This window comes from Protobothrops mucrosquamatus, unplaced genomic scaffold (genome assembly GCF_001527695.2).
Source record: "Protobothrops mucrosquamatus isolate PMUCROS unplaced genomic scaffold, P.Mucros_1.0 scaffold2283, whole genome shotgun sequence".
Classification (NCBI taxonomy): domain Eukaryota; kingdom Metazoa; phylum Chordata; class Lepidosauria; order Squamata; family Viperidae; genus Protobothrops; species Protobothrops mucrosquamatus.
The window spans coordinates 328,869-350,232 of record NW_015388370.1 but is presented as its reverse complement, the minus strand read 5'-3'; the positions used below and the strand labels follow the sequence as shown (position 1 = coordinate 350,232).

The 21,364-nt window shown below is 47.8% G+C and overlaps 1 protein-coding gene across 1 annotated transcript in view; it reads left to right on the top strand.

Annotated features, from left to right (window-relative positions):
- AXL (AXL receptor tyrosine kinase) overlaps positions 1–21,364 on the top strand; it is a gene marked incomplete at its 5' end in the record, with an annotated part of 40,481 nt that overhangs the window by 12,414 nt on the left and 6,703 nt on the right. Inside the window, 11 exons of the mRNA XM_029285804.1 lie at positions 3,290–3,370; positions 4,098–4,213; positions 7,498–7,690; positions 8,471–8,610; positions 9,396–9,540; positions 9,839–9,865; positions 10,109–10,238; positions 10,357–10,448; positions 11,711–11,806; positions 20,255–20,332; positions 20,904–20,996. Coding sequence (XP_029141637.1) covers positions 3,290–3,370; positions 4,098–4,213; positions 7,498–7,690; positions 8,471–8,610; positions 9,396–9,540; positions 9,839–9,865; positions 10,109–10,238; positions 10,357–10,448; positions 11,711–11,806; positions 20,255–20,332; positions 20,904–20,996 — 1,191 coding nt within the window. The remainder of the gene's footprint in view (positions 1–3,289; positions 3,371–4,097; positions 4,214–7,497; positions 7,691–8,470; positions 8,611–9,395; positions 9,541–9,838; positions 9,866–10,108; positions 10,239–10,356; positions 10,449–11,710; positions 11,807–20,254; positions 20,333–20,903; positions 20,997–21,364) is intronic.

Below are 21,364 nucleotides of genomic sequence, written 5' to 3'. Positions count from 1 at the left end.
CTGTACATTTGGCTTTTCTTGCCTACTACTCCCATAAGTAGTGGGACAAAGAACTGGAAATGGACAGGATTAAAAAAAATAAACATTTTTTAATCTCCTGTATAGACTAGAATAGAGCTGGAAGGGACCTTGGAGGTCTTCTAGTCCAGCCCCCTGCTCAAGCAGGAGAACCTATACCATCTCAGACAAGTGACTGTCTAGCCTCTTCTTAAAAAACCTCCCGTGCTAGAGCACCCACTATTTCTGGAGGCAGGTTGTTCCACTGGTTAATTGTTCCAACTGTCAGAAAATTTCTCTTTTAGTTCTAGGTTGCTTCTCTCCTTGATTAGTTCCCATCTGTTGCTTCTTGTCCTGCTTTTGGGGGCTTTGGAGAATAGGTTGATGCCCTCTTCTTTGTGGCAGCCCCTCAAATACTGGAACGCTGCTATCATGTCTCCCCTATTTCTTCTTTTCTTTAGACTAGCCAAACCCAAGTCCTGCAGCTGTTCTTCGTATGTTTTAGTCTCCAGGCCTTTGATCATCTTAGTTGCTCTTCTCTGAACATCTGGACGTCTGTTTCTGCCAGCTGCTGGGAATATTTGCCCGTGGCTGACTCATTCTTTGCAGAAATGATGTGGTCAGAAAGTGGTATAACCCACGGTGGATGGACTAGACATGTTAATCCGACAAGTCCTTTCCTGTTTTCAGCCCTTGTGGCATTTGGTTCTCTCCCAGCGCGCATGGCACTCAAATATGTGCCCCCCTGCCTTATTTCCTCTCTGCCTGCTGTTTGTCCAGGTGGCTGCCAGTGCCCACTGGTTTGACCCAGCCCTCGCAGGAACGGTACGATCAGGACAAGAACATCCATTGTGGTGCTGCTTATTGTTAAATCTGGGCTAGTTTCCAACACACACAACAGCATATTCAAAAACCTGGCTGCTGTGGGGAAACCTCAACCCGGGGTGTCCAACCATGGCGAGTTTAAAACTTGTGGACTTCGACTCCCAGAATTCCCCAGCCAGCTGTTAAGTGAATTGCTACAGTTGTTAATAACACAGTTGTTGTAGGAGAGGATCCGGCTAAGCCCGAGGGAGGGGTGTGTGTCAAACACATCATCAGTCACGAGTTCCTTCACGCCCACGTGAGATCCGAGTCCAGCCCACCTTGAATTCCATTGACTCTTATCTACCGCCAATTTGCTTGGGCATTAGTAGGTCAGATTCTTGTAGAGAACGTAAGGTTGCAATAAATCTTTATACTCATGAACTGCCTGGATTTTCGGATTTTCCTGGGGATGACAGTTGTTAAGTGAATCTGGAGCTGGAGAAGACTCCTGCGAGTCCCCTGGACTGCAAGGCGATCCAACCGGCCAGTCCTAGAGGAGATCAACCCTGACGGCTCTTTAGAAGGCCAGATCCTGAAGTTGAAACTCAAGTTCTTTGGCCACCTAATGAGAAGGAAGGACTCACTGGAGAAGAGCCTGATGCTGGGAAAGATGGAGGGCAAGAGAAGAAGGGGACGACAGAGAAGGAGGTGGCTGGATGGAGTCACTGAAGTAGGAGGCGTGAGCTTCAATGGACTCCAGAAGATGGTAGAGGACAGGAAGGCCTGGAGGAACGTTGTCCATGGGGTCCACGATGGGTCGGACACGACTTCGCAACTAACACCAACAAGTGAATCTGGCTCTCCCCCCCCCAATTGACTTTGCTTGTCAGATGGTTGCAAAAGGGGATCACATGACCCCGGGACACTACAACCGTCATAAATATGAGCCAGTTGCCAAGCGTCTGAATTTTCATCACGTGACCGTGGGGAGACTGCAATGGTTGGAAGTGTGCAAATTGGTCATAAGTCACTTTTTTCAGTGCCTTTGTAACTTCAGTCACTAAACGAATGGGTTGTAAGTCAAGGACCTTCTGTATTTAGCCAAAGAGGCAATTCCCGTCAAAGCGCTGAACTGGGTTGCGTCGTCCAGGACATGTACGTTTTGATTATTTTTTTTTTGATCCCGTCTTCGTTCTGACACACATGTGTCTCCTGTTTCATATTAAAGGAAGAGCTGCCTCGAGGGAATTCTGGGGATTACTCTCAGATCTTTTTCCCAAATATCCACCGTGCTAGATTCTCTGCAGATGGAGCTCTCTCTTTGTATCCTCACCAAGGATTCCCACGAAGGGGAAATAAACAGTTTTTAGTGAAGGTCTATCAATCTCCCTCTTGACTTCGTCAAATTAGCGTCTTTGCTTTGCAGAGTTCACTTGGTTTAACCATCATTTCCTGTCTGGGGAAAGAAGTTTTAAATTTTATTTATTTAGCCTATGGCAAGAGGTTTCCAAGTTTACTTCTATCGCCCCGGCTTTTCTCCCAAAAGAGATCAGCCCAGACCACCAGCGCGAAAAGAGGCAGGATTCGAACCAGGAATCCCTTCTTCCACTTCTTTGTGGTCAAAAAAATCTGTTTATTCTTTATACTCTGCCCCTCTTCCAAAACAGCTGAAGAAGGGAAAGAGAAATGACTTAGATTCTCCAACCATGACACCACCGAGTATCACCCAGGAAACAAAACAAACTTCAGCCTTTCTCCAAATATCCTGGTTCCCCAAAGGGCCAACGAAGCAAGCTTAAAATGCAGAGTTCCCAAGCATCAAAGTTTGAGGCACCCCCAGATTCAAATTCTGCTCGCTGTCTAAGATAGTAGCTGTGGGCATCAGACTTTTTGGGCATCCACTAAACCAGTGCTTCTCAGCCTTGACAGCTGAGAAGCCAACATGCATGGACTTCAGGCTGCATGGACTTCAGGCTGGGTGACTTTGGGCCAATCGCCAGGTGACAGTGAGTTCTAGTCTTGCCTTAAGCAAGAAAGCTGGCTGGATGACGTTGAGTAATCACCAGGCGGCGGTGAGTTCTAGTCCTGCCTTAGGCAAGAAAGCTGGCTGGATGACATTGATTAATCACCAGGTGGCGGTGAGTTCTAGTCCTGCCTTAAGCAAGAAAGCTGGCTGGATGACATTGAGCAATCACCAGGCAGCGGTGAGTTCTAGTCCTGCCTTAGGCAAGAAAGCTGGCTGGATGACATTGAGCAATCACCAGGTGCCGGTGAGTTCCAGTCCCTCTGTCTCAGCGCAGCCCACCTCACAGGGTTGTTGTTGCGGGGAAAATAAGAGTAGGAAGACATTTGGTATGTGTGCCACCTTGTGTTATTGACAAAAAACTAAAGCTGGGCTATAAATACATAAAACGTTACTATTAAGACATTAAAGTTGATCCCAATGAATTCATCTTTTCTCTCGACGTTTGCTGCTTCCTTCTAGGGTTGAATCACAGCGCCTCCTTCTCGTGCGAAGCCCACAATGCCAAGGGAGTCAGCACATCCCGAACCGCCGTAGTAAAAGGTGAGCAAAATGTCTACGTAAATCCGTCTCGCAGAGCCCGAGTGCAAACGGTTGGCGCAAATGGGGTGTGTGGAACCTGCCCAACGTAGTTAAAAGATACCATTTCAGGTGCATGTTTTTTTTAAAAACCTGCAATTCGCTATATTCGGGGTGCCATCGATGGAGACGTCGCTCCTCTTCCGACATGCTTTATTTCCGCAGATCCAAGAATACCGCTAGTCCTCAACTTGCAACCTGGATGCAAGAACAGTCCTCTCTACTGCAGGGGTTTCCAACCGTGGCCACATGGCGACTTGTGGACTCCGTTGCTGGGCTGGGGAATTCTGGGAGTTGAAGTCCACAAGGCATCAAGTGGCCCAGGTTGGAAACCCCTGCATGCAGGCTGAAGCTGTTATTCCTGACAGTGAGAACAATTCACCAGTGGAACGACCTGCCTCCAGAAGTTGTGAATGCTCCAACACTGGAAGTTTTTAAGAAGAGACTGGACAGCCATTTGTCCTAAATAGTATAGGGTTCCCTCCCTGAGCAAGGGGTTGGACTAGATGACCTCCAAGGTCCCTTCCAAATTATTATTATTATTATTGTTGTTGTTGTGGTTGTTGTTGTTATTCAAGTTTCTGACTGCCCTAAGAAGTGGAAGTCTGGAACTAAACCTGTTGTTTTTGTAGTGTGAGTGGTCTCGGTCTCTATCGGCAGGGTAATATTGCTAATTATTTTCTCGCCATAGTGTTACCTGGACAGCCCCGTGACTTATCCGCTGTCCATCGCAGTGACCACAGCTTGGAGGTGACGTGGGAGCCCGGTTTTAGCGGCGCTTATGCGCAGGAGTTCTGCACCATCCAGGTATAACTCCACAGCCCGTGAAACCAACAATGCACAAAAAAGGGGTTTACGGTAGAATCGATCCCCGTTCTGTTCTGTTCTGTTCAGAGACAGAAACAGGTTCCGGTTTACAACGGTTCATTTAGTGACCATTTGAAATTGCACCGGCTCTGAGACAAGTGACTTATGACGTTTTCCACGCTTAGCATGACTGCAGCATCCCTGTGGTCACGTGATCCAAATTTGGAGGTTTGACAACTGACTCATGACGGTCGCAGTGTCTTAAGTGTCGTAGACCAGTGGAACGACTTGCCTCCAGAAATTGTGAATGCTCCAACACTGGACGTTTTTAAGAAGAGATTGGACAACCCTTGCTCTGAAATGGGATAGGGTTTCCTGCCTGAGCAGGGGGGTTGGACTAGATGACCTCCAAGGTCCCTTCTAACTCTGTCATTCTATAATCCCAGTTCAATTAGTCAGTGGGATTGCCTCCAGATGTTGTGGGTCCTCCATCCCTGAGGTTTTTAAGAAGAGACTGGACAGCCATTGGTCTGAAATGAGGGATTGGACTAGATGACCTCCAAGGTCCCTTCTAACTCTGTCATGCTATAATCCCACTTCAATTAATCAGTGGGATTGCCTCCAGATGTTGTGGGTCCTCCATCCCTGAGGTTTTTAAGAAGAGACTGGACAGCCATTGGTCTGAAATGGCCTGAGCAGGGGGTTGGACTAGATGACCTCCAAGGTCCCTTCCAACTCTGCTATTATATTGTATTGTATTGTATTGTCCTGGGGTCACGTGATCCCCTTTCGTCACCTTTGGACAAGCCAAATCAACGGGGGAAGCCAGATTCACTTAACAACCGGCCTCCTAACTGCAGCGATTCCCTGAACAACTGTGGCAAGAGAGGTCGTAAAATGGGGCAAAACTCACTTAACAACCGTCTTGCTTAGGGACAGAAAATCTGGGCTCAATGGTGGGGGTAAGAAAAGACCTACCTGTATTCTGTCTCCCTGTCAGCATTGCCCTGCGAGGGAACTGGTTTTATTTTTAGAAGTGGTTTCCTGCCAAAATTGGTTTCCTCCGGATGTCGGTTTACTCATCCCACGATGGCCGCCAGGCCCCCCCCCCGGTCAGCTTTGCCAGCTGAATGAAGTGTGACAACCCCCCCCCCTAACCCCCAGGATGGGGAACTGAAATTCATGAGAAAGAGGTTTCAAGAGCCAAGAATGAAAACCGATAGTTAAAAAGGGGTATTTCCAACGTGAGGTCGTTCACACAGAAGTGGAAGCTTCCCTACTGGAAGTTGTTCTCGGAAGAAACGCAATCTCAGCAGAAAAAAAAAAAGAGGAATATGGACACACAAAAAAAAAAAGATCTCACCCCTGCAAAATATGAGGCAGGGCTCAGCGATCTTCACTGCAATTCTCCTCCTTCGGTGGATTCCCAGCACCGGATGGAAACTGACCAAAGAGAGAAGCAACCTAGAACTAAGGAGAAACTTCCTGACAGTTAGAACAATTAACCAGTGGAACAACCTGCCTCCAGAAGCGGTGAATGCTCCAACACTGGAAGTTTTGAAGAAGAGACTGGACAGCCATTTGTCTGAAATGGTGTAGGGTTTCCTGCCTGAGCAGGGGGTTGGACTAGATGACCTCCAAGGTCCCTTCCAAGTTTATTATTATTCATTAGACATGAACCTCAGTCAACTGAACATTCAAATTGACTGGCGCTGATGGTTGACACGGGTTGCTGCCAGCATCCTAGGTGTCCACCAGGTCCCTCCTTAAAATGTAAGATGGTCCGAGTAGCGCAGTTTTTTGTAGCATTGCTGGAGTTATTGCAGGAAGCTGCAGTTTCTTGATGTGTTTTGCAAAGTTTTTGGACCTAGTTCCCAGTGCCCCGATGACAATGGGTACCACGGTTACATGTTTCATCCATAATCGCACAGTTTCGATGGCCAGGCCGCGATATTTCGTAATTTTTTCCAGTTCTTTTTCTTCGACTCTGGCATCTCCTGGTACAGCGATATCAATCAGCTGCATCATTATTATTATTATTATTATTATTATTATTATTATTATTATTATTATTATTATTATTACTACTACTAAATCTAGGCGAAAACCAGGGTTTTGCAGAGGCTTGCTGTTTGGCAATTTTTTTTGTAAAACTCAGATTGAACGTAGGGAGTCCTGTTTTCCACTTTAAAACAAAGAAAAATTTCTGTCCAGCACCTTCAGTCGTGTTGCTGTTTACATGTATTTAATCTTATGCAAGTGTTGTGTGGTGGGTTACTATTTTCCATCATAAGCAAAAGGACTCTGTCAGACTGGTCCTGGGCTATGCAAATTTGGAGATCTTAAGAATTAACCCAGTGTTTCTCAACTTGGACTTCAACTGGCCCCGAATTTTGAAAAAAGCAAAATGGGTTGCTTAGTTCCAAAGAAATAAGGAATCTTGGGGGGGGGGAATCAACTTCTTTTCTTGTTTTGTTTATTGGAACGCGTTAATTTGCTTCAAATGTTTAAAGCAGGGGTCCTCAACCTTGTCAACTTTAAGACTTGTGGACTTCAACTCCCAGAATTCCTCAGCTAGCCTTGCTGGCTGAGGAATTCTGGGAGTTGAAGTCCACAAGTCTTAAAGTTGACAAGGTTCAGGATCCCTGCTTTAAAGGATAAAGAAAAGAAAAATAGGAAAAAGGGAGGAAAAGAAAGGAGCGGATGAAGACGAAAACATCCTAAATGCGGCTAATTCTCAACTTACAACCCAAAGTAGGACCGGAATTTCCGCTCCTAAACAAGGTGGTTCTTAAGTGAATCACAGAGTAGTCATTAAGTGAAACTGGCTTCCCTCATGGAAAGCCAGCTGAGAAGGTCGCAAAAGGGGTCACGTGACCCCTAGACACTGCAACTGCCATAAGTACATGCCAGTTGCTAAGCACATGTGATTGTGGAGATGCTGCAACGGTCATAAGCGCGAGGACCGGTTTCCAGAGCTGTTATAACTTCAAACGGTCACTAAATGGATGACTACCTGTAAAGGATCTGGAATACTTTTTGAAAAAAATCCATTATTTCATCATCATAATGTTGAATAGATTTCCATTTTCACTGAGTTAAACTTGGCTGAGCCATAGGATCCTGTCTTCCTTTCTCCCACTCAAAATGATCTCCCTGCTGTTCGGGGCCACCATCAACCCAACAATCAGGGTTTAATCCAGGGTGAGGATTGTTCCTCGCATCTTCTTTGTCTTGGGTCCCTCCTCACCTGCTTATCCTCCTCCTCCTCCTCCTCCTTCCAGGCTGTGCGCTCCGATGAAGACCTGAGCACCGTTTCCGACGAGCTGTATAACCGCAAGATCCGTGTCCCGCCTTTCCGTCACAAGCTGGACGGCCTCGCAGCCTTCACCACCTACCACGTGCGCGTGGCCTGCCACTGCTCGGAAGGCCACTCGCCCTGGACTCACTGGGTGCCCATGGACACCTTGGAAGGGGGTAAGACGGGGGAGGGAATGGGGGGGACTGAGATGTCAAGAGCCTGACTCTTTTACCCTCACCCTAACCTGGAACGGTCACTAAGTCAGCAGTCATAAAGTGAAGTCTACCCTGTAGCCAGAAATGGCCTCTTACTCCTTGTGTTGAGGACTCAAGTTACAACTATTATTTTATTTTATTTATTTATTTTTATTTATTTTTATTTTATTTGTTTTGTTTTGTTTTGTTTTATTATTTTATATTTTATTTTATTTTATTTTATTTATTTATTTATTTTATTTGTTTTGTTTTGTTTTGTTTTATTATTTTATATTTTATTTTATTTTATTTTATTTTATTTTATTTTATTTTATTTTATTTTATTATTTTATTTTATTTTATTTTATTTTATTTTATATTTTATTTTAGTTATTATTATTTTATTACAAGAGACCAGGGGTAGGCAACCTTGGCTCTTTTATGACTCGTGGACTTCAACTCCCAGAATTCCTGAGCCAGCATAGCTCAGCATGGAAACCTCTGCCTTTCCCCTCAGCATGGCTGGCTCAGGAATTCTGGGAGTTGAAGTCCATGAGTCATAAAAGAGCCAAGGTTGTCTACCTGTGGACTAGACAATCACCTGTCTGAGATAGGTTCTCCTGCTTGAGCAGGGGGCTGGACTAGAAGACCTCCAAGGTCCCTTCCAGCTCTATTCTATTCTATTCTATTCTATTCTATTCTATTCTATTCTATTCTATTCTATTCCTGCCACGGTGCACATATGGCTTCTCTCTCCCGCAGTGCCTGCAGCCGCCCCGGAGGACATTGTGACTATTCAGAACGGCAGCTGCACCATCATCCAGTGGGGGGAACCCCGGGGCAAGATCAACGGGATCCTTCAGGGGTACAAGCTGGTTTGTCAAAGCGGGGAGTCGCCCGAGGTGAGTAGGCTGTACCTGCAGGCCGCCTGGCTCCCGAGCCCTGTTCCAATCCCCAGCTGAAAGTTTGCAGATTGTACCCCACTAACGACCATTTGCTTAGCGACCGTCGCAAAAAGGGATCATGGGACTCGGGGACACGGCATCCATCATAAATATGAGTCAGTCGCCAAGCGTCTGAATTTTGATCACGTGACCCTGGGGATGCTGCAATGGTCGTAAGTGTGAAAAACGGTCATAAGTGCTGTTGTAACTTCGAACAGTCACTAAACGAACTGTTGTAAGTCGAGGATTATCTGTATTTACGACGTTTGCAGACTCCTGGGGGGGGTGTCACATGATCCCCATTTGCGACGGTCCCAACCGGCTTCTGATAAGCAAAGTCACTGGGGGAAGCTGTGCGACTCACTTAGCAAATTGCGGTGATCTGCTTAACAACCAGGTCAAAAAGGTTGTAAAAATCAAGTCCCTTCACAACCACCTTGCTTCTCATTGTGGTCGTAAGTTGAGGACCACCTGTATCACATACCGTTCCCGTATTTGGGTTGGGAATCATAGAATCAGAAGGCTGAGAGGGACCTTTGGAACACGTGAACCTCCCAAACAGTTGTGACACCATTTTTTAAGGAAAGAAATCCTGAAGATAAAGAAGAAGAAACAGCTCTTGGATTTTGCCCAGCTGGCTTGCTTAGTGGGTCCTTGGGACTCGTAACACCTGGTTGCCCCCCGGTTGCACATCCCCTGGTCAATATCTCACTGAAGGCCTTGCCTATCTCTCTCCCCCCAAGGTGATCGTGGACGTGGGACTGACCAACGAGACAGTTTTGTCTCTGAACTCAACTGTACAGAACTTAACCGTACGGATTGCAGCCTACACCAGTGCTGGAGATGGACCCTGGAGCAAAGCCATCATGATCTTCCCCTTGGAATCAGGTAAGAAATGGGAGACCATGTGCCACCTGGAGGGCCCTCACCTTGGGAGAACTTCAGGCTGGTTCTGATGCTCTCTATGACCTTGATGGTTTTCTTGCAGAAGTTTTATTGCCCAAGTATCTATCTAGCTATCTGGCTAGCTATCTCCATCCACCCACCCACCCATCCACCTACACATCCATCCATTCATCCCCCCACCCATCCACTCATCCATGCATCCATGCGTCCAATCACCCATCCCTCCATCCATCCCTCCATCCACATACATAGTTCTTAATGGTTTTTTTCTCTCTTGCAGGTGAAATACTACCAGCTCCTCAGTCAGGTGAGAAGCTTTTTTTCTGAATCCAAGGGACACTAAAAATGGAAAGTTGGGATAGGCAACTCCCCACAATTAGGTTTACTACATCTTCCATCCATTGATCCGATGGAGTTTTGCAATGCTTGTCTAATGGTCCTACCAATGATGGTTTGTCTTCCAGAACGTTTCAGAGGCTAGATAATTACCTAGAAAAGTTTACCCACTGAAAAAGCTCCGTTCACTAACAATAGTTTCTCTTCCTCACAGTAGGACTCTCTGTCCCTGCCTTCTCCTGGCACTGGTGGTACGTGGTGATCGCGGTGGCCACTGCTGTGGCAGCCACCATCTTCATCATCATCTTCTTGGCACGTATGAGGAAGAAGGAAACACGCTACGGGTAAGAAGAAGGTGGCCCTCAAGAAAAGCCACACAGTGTTTAAGTCTTGATCAATCCTTTGGGTGGTTCTCGTGGTGGGACCCATCAGGACCCCATGTCGTGTTTTTTTTCTGCTCAGGGAAGCATTTGAGCCCAACATGGAACAAGGGGAGCTGGTGGTTCACTATCGGGCCCGCAAATCGTACAGCCGCCGGACCACCGAAGCTACATGTGAGTTCTTCTTCCCCACAAACACAATTTGTATCAGGGCCTGACTTTATATGGAGATCCAGCAAGCAGCATTTGCTGTGGGATCCTTGGTGTCCCTGAGCTGGGTGGTTTTCTTGTAGACCTTTTGTGACCAAACTAGGTAACGTCATCGGTGCATAAGGAGCATTCACATTTCCCCACCGTTTTAGCAGTTGAAGCTCATGCCCACCACTCTGATGTAGGTGACCTCTTTAAGTCTTATGGTCCATAATCTTTCTGTACATATGACCCTCAACAGTCCATCAATGGCTAGGCAGATTCCATAAGATCAAAGGAGAAGGTTCTCGTGGTGGAATCAGGACCATCTGCCCGCTTATCCTTCAGAAGAAGAAGATCCACCCAACTTAGAGAAGAAGGTTTCCACTTACAGCCCAACCAGGAAACCTTGATACGATTCAACCCAGATCTGGAGATGTTTGCAGCAACAGTAGAAGTCCCATCTTCCCCAATGCTAGCTGATATTTTGGCAGCCTCACTTCCGGCAGCTCACTTCCAGGACATTAAGCTGGGAAAACTGGATTGTGTTGGCTTCCCGGTTGAGACTTCTGTTTTGGACCTCAAGGAGGCCTAATTCTGATATTTCTCCTTGCCAATTACTGGCGGGATTTAGGACAGGTGTATCCAACCTTGGCAACTTTAAAACCTGTGGACTTCAACTCCCAGAATGCCCCAGCCAGCATAGCTGGCTGGGGAATTCTGGAAGTTGAAGTCCACAAGTCTTAAAAGTTGCCAAGGTTGGACAGCCCGGCTTTAGACGCTACTGGATAGATCAGTGATGGCGAACCTTTTAGAGACCGAGTCCCCCAAAACCACCACCACCCTGTCCCCGCTCCGCCGTGCCCACTGGACTACCCACCTCCTCCACAGCCCACCACAGATCACCCAGGCAGCCCAGCAGCGCCATGGTGGCCACGCCCTACGCCCATGCCCTGCAGCATCATCTGCACGCGATGGGGTGCAAGGGCAGAGTCTTGTCCCCACTTCCCGGCTACCATGTCCTTGGCTGCGCAGCATTGTGTGGGCCGTGCCCGGGGGCAACTCTCCTCCAGAGGGCTGCTGGTGAGGGGGCCGTGGGAGGAGGCGGGGCTGGGGCGACGTGCGTGTGCCCACAGAGAGGGCTCCGAGTGCCGCCTCTGGCACGCGTGCCATAGGTTCGCCACCACTGGGATAGATGATTTGAGTCGGGTCTTCTTTGCAAAATGAATCTCCTTTCCTTCCTACAGTGAACAGTCTGGGCATTAGTGAAGAACTGAAGGAGAAGCTTCAGGATGTAATGATTGACCGCCATAGGGTGGCCCTGGGCAAGACCCTTGGCGAAGGTACGTTCTTGGGGCCAGTCTCAATTATGGCTTAATAACGGGTTCAAGGTTAGGGCAGCGCTGTACCACATAGAAAGGGGCAGGAAAATGAAATTTGATTTCATTCTGATTAAATTAGGCAGTAATTTAGGTAGCAGCTCCCAGCTAACCCTAGTTGGACCTTGTTAGAGGACCTTGTGGGGTGAGGCCAAGATGGTGCCTTCCATTTGAAGCCGCCATCTTAAGTGTTTTGACCTCTCCTTGTGGACGACCTTGCCTCGATAGTACCTGAATTGGGGAAAGTTCCTGACTGGTTAACCCAGTGTTTCTCGTTGTTGTAATAATAATAATTAAGTTGGAAGGGACCTTGGAGGTCATCTAGTCCAACCCCCTGCTCAGGCAGGAAACCCTATCCCATTTTGGAGAAATGGCTGTCCAGTCTCTTCTTAAAAACTTCCAGTGTTGGAGCATTCACCGTTTCTGGAGGCAGGTTGTTCCACTGGTTAATTGTTCTAACTGTCAGGAAGTTTCTCCTGAGTTCTCTCTTAGTTGTGTGGAAGTGTGGACTTCAAGTCCCAGAATTCCCCAGCCATCAGGCTTGTGGACTTTAAGAGAGGTGGACTTCAGCTCCCAGAATTCTCTGGTCAACAAAGCTAGTGAGGTTTATGATGTGTGGACTTCAGCTCCCAGAATTCCCCAGCCAGCAAGCTATTGAATTTCAACTCCTAGCATGCCTGGCTGGGGAATTCTGGGAGTTGAAGTCCAAGTTGAGAAACACTGGGTTAATTCTTAAGATCTCCGAATTTGCAGCATAGCCCAGGACCAGTAAATTTATGAGGGGGGGGGAAATAACGCAGACATTTGCAAAATTATCCTAGCAGGAAAAGCCTCCAATTGCATCATGGAAATAATTGCGTGAATGTACGCAAGTTTATTAGAATTGCATAAGGATTCATTTCAAGTCCCTGGAATTTCTCAGATTGTTGGAAGTCTCTTGAAACTGGCTTCTTTTTCAGCCTGCTGATTGGCTGGCCGTGTTTGATTTGTTTCTTTTGCTATGGTAATTGTTTTAGTCTCTGGGATGGGATGGGATGGGCTTACGTCCTGCACTGGGCAGCCATCGGGGTGGGTTGGCCCCTAATCCATTTTTATAGCTTAATGACATATATATTGGCCCCAAATGCCGGGTTTCTAAGACAACCATAATAATCTACTACACCATTACTAAGCACTCTCCCTGGCTCTCTTGCGGGTCAAAATAGAAGAAGATGAAGGGCCGTTTTGCTCATTTAAGTCAGAGGCCTGTGGCAGACGGTCCTTCCCAGCTTCACTTAGGAAACCAAGACGTTTCCTTCCAGCACAGCTGGAATTAGTTTGGAAGCATTTCAGAAGGAAGAAAACATTTAGAGAAGCGTTTTGTCAATGGATCTCCTTCCTTATTTCCTTCTTCCCTCCCTCCCTCCCTCCCCCCTCTTTCTTTCTTTCTTTTCTTCCTTTCTTCCTTCCTTCCTTCTCTCCCCCCTCTTTTTTTCCTTCCTTCCTTTCTTCCTTCCTTCCTTCCTTCCTTCCTTTCTTCCTTCCTTCCTTCTGCCCACCCTCCCTGTCCTTCCTTCCCTTCTTCTCTCTCTTTCCTCCCTTCCTCTCTCTCATTTCCTCTCCTCCCTTTCCTCCCTCCCTCCCTCCCTCTCCTTCCTTCCTCCCTTCCTTTTCTCCTTTCCTCTCCTCCCTTTCCTTGCTTCCTTCCTCCCTTCCTCCCTTCCTTCCTTCTCTCNTCCAACTACCCACCCATCCATCATCCATCCAACCCCCCCACACCCATCCATCCATCCATCCATCCAATCACTCATCCATCCCTCCATTTCATTTCATTTCATTTTCATTTCATTTTATTAAATTTATACCATCCACCTACATAGTTCTCAATGGTTTTTTTTCTCTTGCAGGTGAAATACTACCAGCTCCTCAGTCAGGTGAGAAGCTTTTTTTCTGAATCCAAGGGACACTAAAAAATGGAAAGTTGGGATAGGCAACTTCCCACAATTAGGTTTACTACATCTTCCATCCATTGATCCGATGGAGTTTTGCAATGCGCGTCTAATGGTCCTACCAATGATGGTTGGTCTTCCAGAATGTTTCAGAGGCTAGATAATTACCTAGAAAAGTTTACCCGCTGAAAAAGTTCCGCTCACTAACAATAGTTTCTCTTCTTCACAGTAGGACTCTCTGTCCCTGCCTTCTCCTGGCACTGGTGGTACGTGGTGATCGCGGTGGCCACAGCTGTGGCAGCCACCATCTTCATCATCATCTTCTTGGCACGTATGAGGAAGAAGGAAACACGCTACGGGTAAGGAAAAGGTGGCCCTCAAGAAAAGCCACACTGTGTTTGAGTCTTGATCAATCCTTTGGGTGGTTCTCGTGGTGGGACCCATCAGGACCCCATGTCGTGTTTTTTTTCTGCTCAGGGAAGCATTTGAGCCCATGGAACAAGGGGAGCTGGTGGTTCACTATCGGGCCCGCAAATCGTACAGCCGCCGGACCACCGAAGCTACATGTGAGTTCTTCTTCCCCACAAACACAATGTGTACTAGGGCCTGACTTTACACGGAGATCCAGCAAGCAGCATTCGCTGTGGGGTCCTTGGTGTCGCTGAGCTGGGTGGTTTTCTTGCAGACCTTTCGTGACCAAACTAGGTAACGTCATCGGTGCATAAGGAGCGTTCACATTTCCCCACCGTTTTAGCAGTTGCAGCTCATGCCCACCACTCTGATGTAGGTGACCTCTTTAAGTCATATGGTCCATAATCTTTCTGTACATATGACCCTCAACAGTTCATCAATGGCTAGGCAGATTCCATAAGATCAAAGGAGAAGGTTCTTGTGGTGGAATCAGGACCATCTGCCCGCTTATCCTTCAGAAGGAGAAGATCAACCCAACTTAGAGAAGAAGGTTTCCACTTACAGCCCAACCAGGAAAACTTGACACAATTCAACCCAGATCTGGAGATGTTTGCAGCAACAGTAGAAGTCCAATCTTCCCCAATGCTAGCTGATATTTTGGCAGCCTCACTTCCGGCAGCTCACTTCCAGGACATTAAGCTGGGAAAGCTGGATTGTGTTGGCTTCCCGGTTGAGACTTCTGTTTTGGACCTCAAGGAGGCCTAATTCTGATATTTCTCCTTGCTAATTACTGGCGGGATTTAGGGCAGGTGTATCCAACCTTGGCAACTTAAAAACCTGTGGACTTCAACTCCCAGAATTCCCCAGCCAGCATAGCTGGCTGGGGAATTCTGGAAGTTGAAGTCCACAAGTCTTAAAAGTTGCCAAGGTTGGACAGCCCGGCTTTAGACGCTACTGGATAGATCAGTGATGGCGAACCTTTTAGAGACCGAGTCCCCCAAAACCACCACCACCCTGTCCCCGCTCCGCTGTGCCCACTGGACCACCCACCTCCTCCACAGCCCACCACAGATCACCCAGGCAGCCCAGCAGTGCCATGGTGGCCACGCCCTCCGCCCATGCCCTGCAGCATCATCTGCACGCGATGGGGTGCAAGGGCAGAGTCTTGTCCCCGCTTCCCGGCTACCCTGTCCTTGGCTGCGCAGCATTGTGTGGGCCGTGCCCGGGGGCAACTCTCCTCCGGAGGGCTGCTGGTGAGGGGGCCGTGGGAGGAGGCGGGGCTGGGGCGACGTGCGTGTGCCCACAGAGAGGGCTCCGAGTGCCGCCTCTGGCACGTGTGCCATAGGTTCGCCACCACTGGGATAGATGATTTGAGTCGGGTCTTCTTTGCAAAATGAATCTCCTTTCCTTCCTACAGTGAACAGTCTGGGCATTAGTGAAGAACTGAAGGAGAAGCTTCAGGATGTAATGATTGACCGCCATAGGGTGGCCCTGGGCAAGACCCTTGGCGAAGGTACGTTCTTGGGGCCAGTCTCAATTATGGCTTAATAACGGGTTCAAGGTTAGGGCAGCGCTGTACCACATAGAAAGGGGCAGGAAAATGAAATTTGATTTGATTCTGATTAAATTAGGCAGCAATTTAGGTAGCAGCTCCCAGCTAACCCTAGTTGGACCTTGTTAGAGGGCCTTGTGGGGTGAGGCCAAGATGGTGCCTTCCATTTGAAGCCGCCATCTTAAGTGTTTTGACCTCTCCTTGTGGACGACCTTGCCTCGATAGTACCTGAATTGGGGAAAGTTCCTGATTGGTTAACCCAGTATTTCTCGTTGTAATAATAATAATAATAATAAAGTTGGAAGGGACCTTGGAGGTCATCTAGTCCAACCCCCTGCTCAGGCAGGAAACCCTATACCATTTCGGACAAATGGCTGTCCAGTCTCTTCTTAAAAACTCCCAGTGTTGAAGCATTCACCGTTTCTGGAGGCAGGTTGTTCCACTGGTTAATTGTTCTCACTGTCAGGAAGTTTCTCCTTAGTTCTCTCTTAGTTGTGTGGAAGTGTGGACTTCAAGTCCCAGAATTCCCCAGCCATCAGGCTTGTGAACTTTAAGAGAGGTGGACTTCAGCTCCCAGAATTCTCTGGTCAACAAAGCTAGGGAGGTTTATGATGTGTGGACTTCAGCTCCCAGAATTCCCCAGCCAGCAAGCTATTGAATTTCAACTCCCAGCATGCCTGGCTGGGGAATTCTGGGAGTTGAAGTCCAAGTTGAGAAACACTGGGTTAATTCTTAAGATCTCCGAATTTGCAGCATAGCCCAGGACCAGTAAATTTATGAGGGGGGGGGGAAAAATAACCCAGACATTTGCAAAATGATCCTAGCAGGAAAAGCCTCCAATTGCATCATGGAAATAATTGCGTGAATGTACGCAAGTTTATTAGAATTGCATAAGGATTCATTTCAAGTCCCTGGAATTTCTCAGATTGTTGGAAGTCTCTTGAAACTGGCTTCTTTTTCAGCCTGCTGATTGGCTGGCCGTGTTTGATTTGTTTCTTTTGCTATGGTAATTGTTTTAGTCTCTGGGATGGGATGGGATGGGCTTACGTCCTGCACTGGGCAGCCATCGGGGTGGGTTGGCCCCTAATCCATTTTTATAGCTTAATGACATATATATTGGCCCCAAATGCCGGGTTTCTAAGACAACCATAATAATCTACTACACCATTACTAAGCACTCTCTCTCCCTGGCTCTCTTGCCGGTCAAAATAGAAGAAGATGAAGGGCCGTTTTGCTCATTTAGGTCAGAGGCCTGTGGCAGACGGTCCTTCCCAGCTTCACTTAGGAAACCAAGACGTTTCCTTCGAGCACAGCTGGAATTAGTTTGGAAGCATTTCAGAAGGAGGAAAACATTTAGAGAAGCTTTTTGTCAATGGATCTCCTTCCTTATTTCCTTCCTACCCTCCCTCCCTCCCCCCTCTTTCTTTCTTTCTTTTCTTCCTTTCTTCCTTCCTTCCTTCTCTCCCCCCTCTTTTTTTCCTTCCTTCCTTTCTTCCTTCCTTCCTTTCTTCCTTCCTTCCTTCCTTCTGCCCACCCTCCCTGTCCTTCCTTCCCTTCTTCTCTCTCTTTCCTCCCTTCCTCTCTCTCATTTCCTCTCCTCCCTTTCCTCCCTCCCTCCCTCCCTCTCCTTCCTTCCTCCCTTCCTTTTCTCCTTTCCTCTCCTCCCTTTCCTTGCTTCCTTCCTCCCTTCCTCCCTTCCTTCCTTCTCTCNCTTCCTTCCTTCCTTCTGCCCACCCTCCCTGTCCTTCCTTCCCTTCTTCTCTCTCTTTCCTCCCTTCCTCTCTCTCATTTCCTCTCCTCCCTTTCCTCCCTCCCTCCCTCCCTCTCCTTCCTTCCTCCCTTCCTTTTCTCCTTTCCTCTCCTCCCTTTCCTTGCTTCCTTCCTCCCTTCCTCCCTTCCTTCCTTCTCTCCTTTCCTCTCCTCCCTTTCCTCCCTCCCTCCCTTCCTCCCTTCCTTCTCTCCTTTCCTCTCTTTCCTTTCCTCCCTCCCTCCCTTCCTTCCTTCTCTCCTTTCCTCTCCTTCCTTCCTCCCTTCCTTCTGCCCTCCCTCCCTGTCCTTCCTTCCCTTCTTCCCTCTCCTTCCTCCCTTCCTCTCTCTCCTTTCCTCTCCTCCCTCTTTCCTTCCTTCCTCTCCTTTCCTCTTCTCCCTTTCCTTCCTTCCTTCCTCCCTTCCTTCTGCCCACCCTCCCTGTCCTTCCTTCCCTCTCCTTTCCTTTCCTCCCTTTCCTCCCTCCCTCCCTTCCCTTCTTCCTTCCTTCCCTTCCTTCCTCCTTCCCTCCCTCCCTTCTTCCCTTCCTTCAGTGGTAACTTCAAACAGTCACTAAACAAACAAGCTAAAGACTACCTGTATATATAATTTTGTTTGCCTGTTTGTGTTTGTGTGCACCTTGTTGGCCTCTGGCGACTAAGCAGTCAAGTCCCTGCAGTTTTCTTGGCACGGTTTTCCCAAGCTCTTTGCCCTTGCCTTCTTCCAGAGCTGAGAGAGGAGATCCAGCCCAAAACCACCCAGCTGGCTTTGGGCCCATCTTAAAGCAGGAATAGAATTCCCTGGTTCCTTCCTGGATGCCTTCACCCACTGCAACCAACTGGCTCACATCCCAATTATAAATACAATCGGATAAATCAGAAAACACATTAAACCAGCTACGTACATGGGCGCACCAACGTCTTCGCCTTACCAATGGTTTGGTTTAATGCCATTCCAAAGGACAGCAACCTTTCTGGAGCCCCCACGTTCTCCAGGTTCAGCCAGAAAGGCCAAATTTAAAAATAAAATTAAAAAAAAAAAACTATAAAAGAGAACCAATAGCTGGCTTCTCAATTTTCCCTAAATGTTTTTAATTATGAGGAGCCGATCCTGGGTAGATTCGTCCCACGCCTTCAAAATGGATAACAGGAAGCCCTTGTTGTAAAATCATCTGGCTGATTTACTACTCGGCGTAGGTGATCGTGTTACTTGCAAGCCTGGGTGAAGATCAGTCATTTTTCTATGGAAAGGCGGTTAGCATCCGGCTTGTTCTCCCTTCCTTATCTGAGCTATCCATTTTTTTCTTCCCTTCAAGTAGGACAGGCTCATGATAATGTCTGGGTTGGGGGAAAAAACATCTTCCCGCCCAACCATATAATGATGTGTGGGGGTGTATTTAATCCCCGAGGAGCTTTGGATGACAGCCTTTTCCCCTGCTACGTGGCTGGATTTCATAACTTTGCTTTTTCTTCAGTGGAAATTCTTCCCGCCCGGCTTCTGAATCCCCAGAACTCTAAACGAAGCCCACCCTTCCTAAAATCAAATTAAAGTCTCGAGCGAATCCAAAACCTTACGGTGCCTGAAAGAAAACACAGCAACTGACGATCGGATTTGGACAATCAAACACCCAACAGACGAGAAAATCGGCCTTCGGTTTCTCTGAGCCACGCTCAGAGTTAGGACGCAAATTAGGATCCGATTTTCCCTTGCTATGTGAGGCGGTTGTTAAATGAGTTGCTGCCGGTGGTGGGATTCAAATAGGTGAAGAACCGGTTCTCTGTGTGGATGCTGCTTCCGGAAGTCCGTTCTGGGCCTGGGCCACAAAAAATTAGCTACCGCTTCTGCCGAACTGATGCGAAGTGACTGAATCCCACCATAAGAAGGAAGGAAGGAAGGAAGGAAGGAAGGAAGGAAGGAAGGAAGGAGTGGTGGGATTCAAATATGAGAACAACCGGTTCTCTGTGTGGATGCCGCTTCCGGAAGTCCGTTCTGGGCCTGGGCAACAAAAAATTAGCTACCGGTTCTGCCAAAGTGGTGCGAACTGGCTGAATCCTACCACAGGAAGGAAGGAAGGAAGGAAGGAAGGAAGGAAGGAAGGAAGGAAGGAAGGAAGGAAGGAGTGGTGAGATTCAAATATGTCAACGACCGGTTCTCTGTGTGGATGCCGCTTCCGGAAGTCCATTCTGGGCCTGGGCAACAAAAAATTAGCTACCGGTTCTGCTGAACTGGTGCAAACTGGCTGAATCCCACCACTGGTTTTGCCCCATCTTCCAAGCTTTCTGCAAGTTGTTGAGTGAACCACAGAATCGTTAAGCAAGTCCGGCTTCCCCCATGGTCAGGGTGGAAGGAGGAGGAGGAGGAGGAGGAGGAGGAGGAGGAGGAGGAAGATGACTGTGGGGTCCTTGGTGCTCTCTGAGCTCGGCCATTTTCTGGCAGACGTTTCATGACCCAACTAGCTCACATCATCAGTGCTAGGAGGAAGTGGGGCTTGTGGAGAGGAGGGGGGGATTCTCTGATTCTGTAAGGGTCTCCTGCTTGAGCAGGGGGTTGGACTAGAAGACCTCCAAGGTCCCTTCCGGTTCTGTTCTTCTCTTATAATATCCTCATTTTAAAAAAAGACCCTATCCATAATAATAAAAAACCTTTTCCGATTCCAGCACGGGATGATGTGAGTGGCATAGAGTCGTCCTAAAGATGGCAGGCAGATCAGCCATATTTGATTTTCCTCAGAGAAGCCTCACAAAGAGGCCTTTTCTGGTTTCTCTGTCTCGACAGGAGAATTCGGCTCGGTTATGGAGGGTCAACTCAGCCAAGATGGCGCCGTCTTTAAAGTTGCGGTCAAGACAATGAAGAGTAAGTAACCGTAAGAAAAAAAAAATATATCCTTTTTTTTTTGGCGGGAGATTTAGAGCTGCCTCAACCCCAGTAAACTGAGAGAGCACAACTATCCTGAAGGAATGCCACTCTGCATATACCCAGAGGTTCCCTTTCCTTTTCCTCAGTGTTAAGTGTCTTAAGTGTGCGTGTTGCGAGTCTCCTCTCCTAAGAGGAGGTACATCTGGCGGGACCCAGAAGAAGAGCCTTCTCGCTGGTGGCTCCCTCCCTTTCGAACATCATCCCCAATGAGATTAGAGTGGACACCCCCCCCCCACTTTGACACCTGGGGAAACCAAGGTGGCTGGGACCCCTTCAAGTGGCTTGTTTGATTGTTTTTATTTATATTGGGTAAAGATTTTTTTTATTTTTTATTTTAATTTATATTGTTATTGTAAGCTGCCCAGAGTCATTAGGAGTGAATGGTGGCCATATAAATCCTCAAATAAATAAGTTTGATGTCTGTCGTTGAATGGCAAGTTTCATTCCCAGGAATCCTTGAGCAAGGATTAATGCTATCGAAGCATTAATTTCTCTCTTCTCTCGGCAGTTGCCATATGCACCCGAAGCGAGATGGAGGACTTCCTCAGTGAGGCTGTTTGTATGAAGGACTTTGACCATCCCAACGTCATGAAACTGATCGGTGAGGGACAAGGAGGTCTCTTCTTCTATGCCCGGCTTCTTGCAGACATGTAGAGCATCCATGGTCTCCTCCTTCTAGCCCAGAGAGCGGTCAACAAGGCCAACCACAGAGAGCGGTCAACAAGGCCAACCATAAAGAGCAGTCAACAAGGCCAGCCAGAGAGAGGGGTCAACAAGGCCAACCATAGAGAGCAGTCAACAAGGCCAACCATAGAGAGCAGTCAACAAGGCCAACCATAGAGAGTGGTCAACAAGGCCAACCATAGAGAGCAGTCAACAAGGCCAACTATAGAGAGCGGTCAACAAGGCCAACCATAGAGAGTGGTCAACAAGGCCAACCACAGAGAGCGGTCAACAAGGCCAACCATA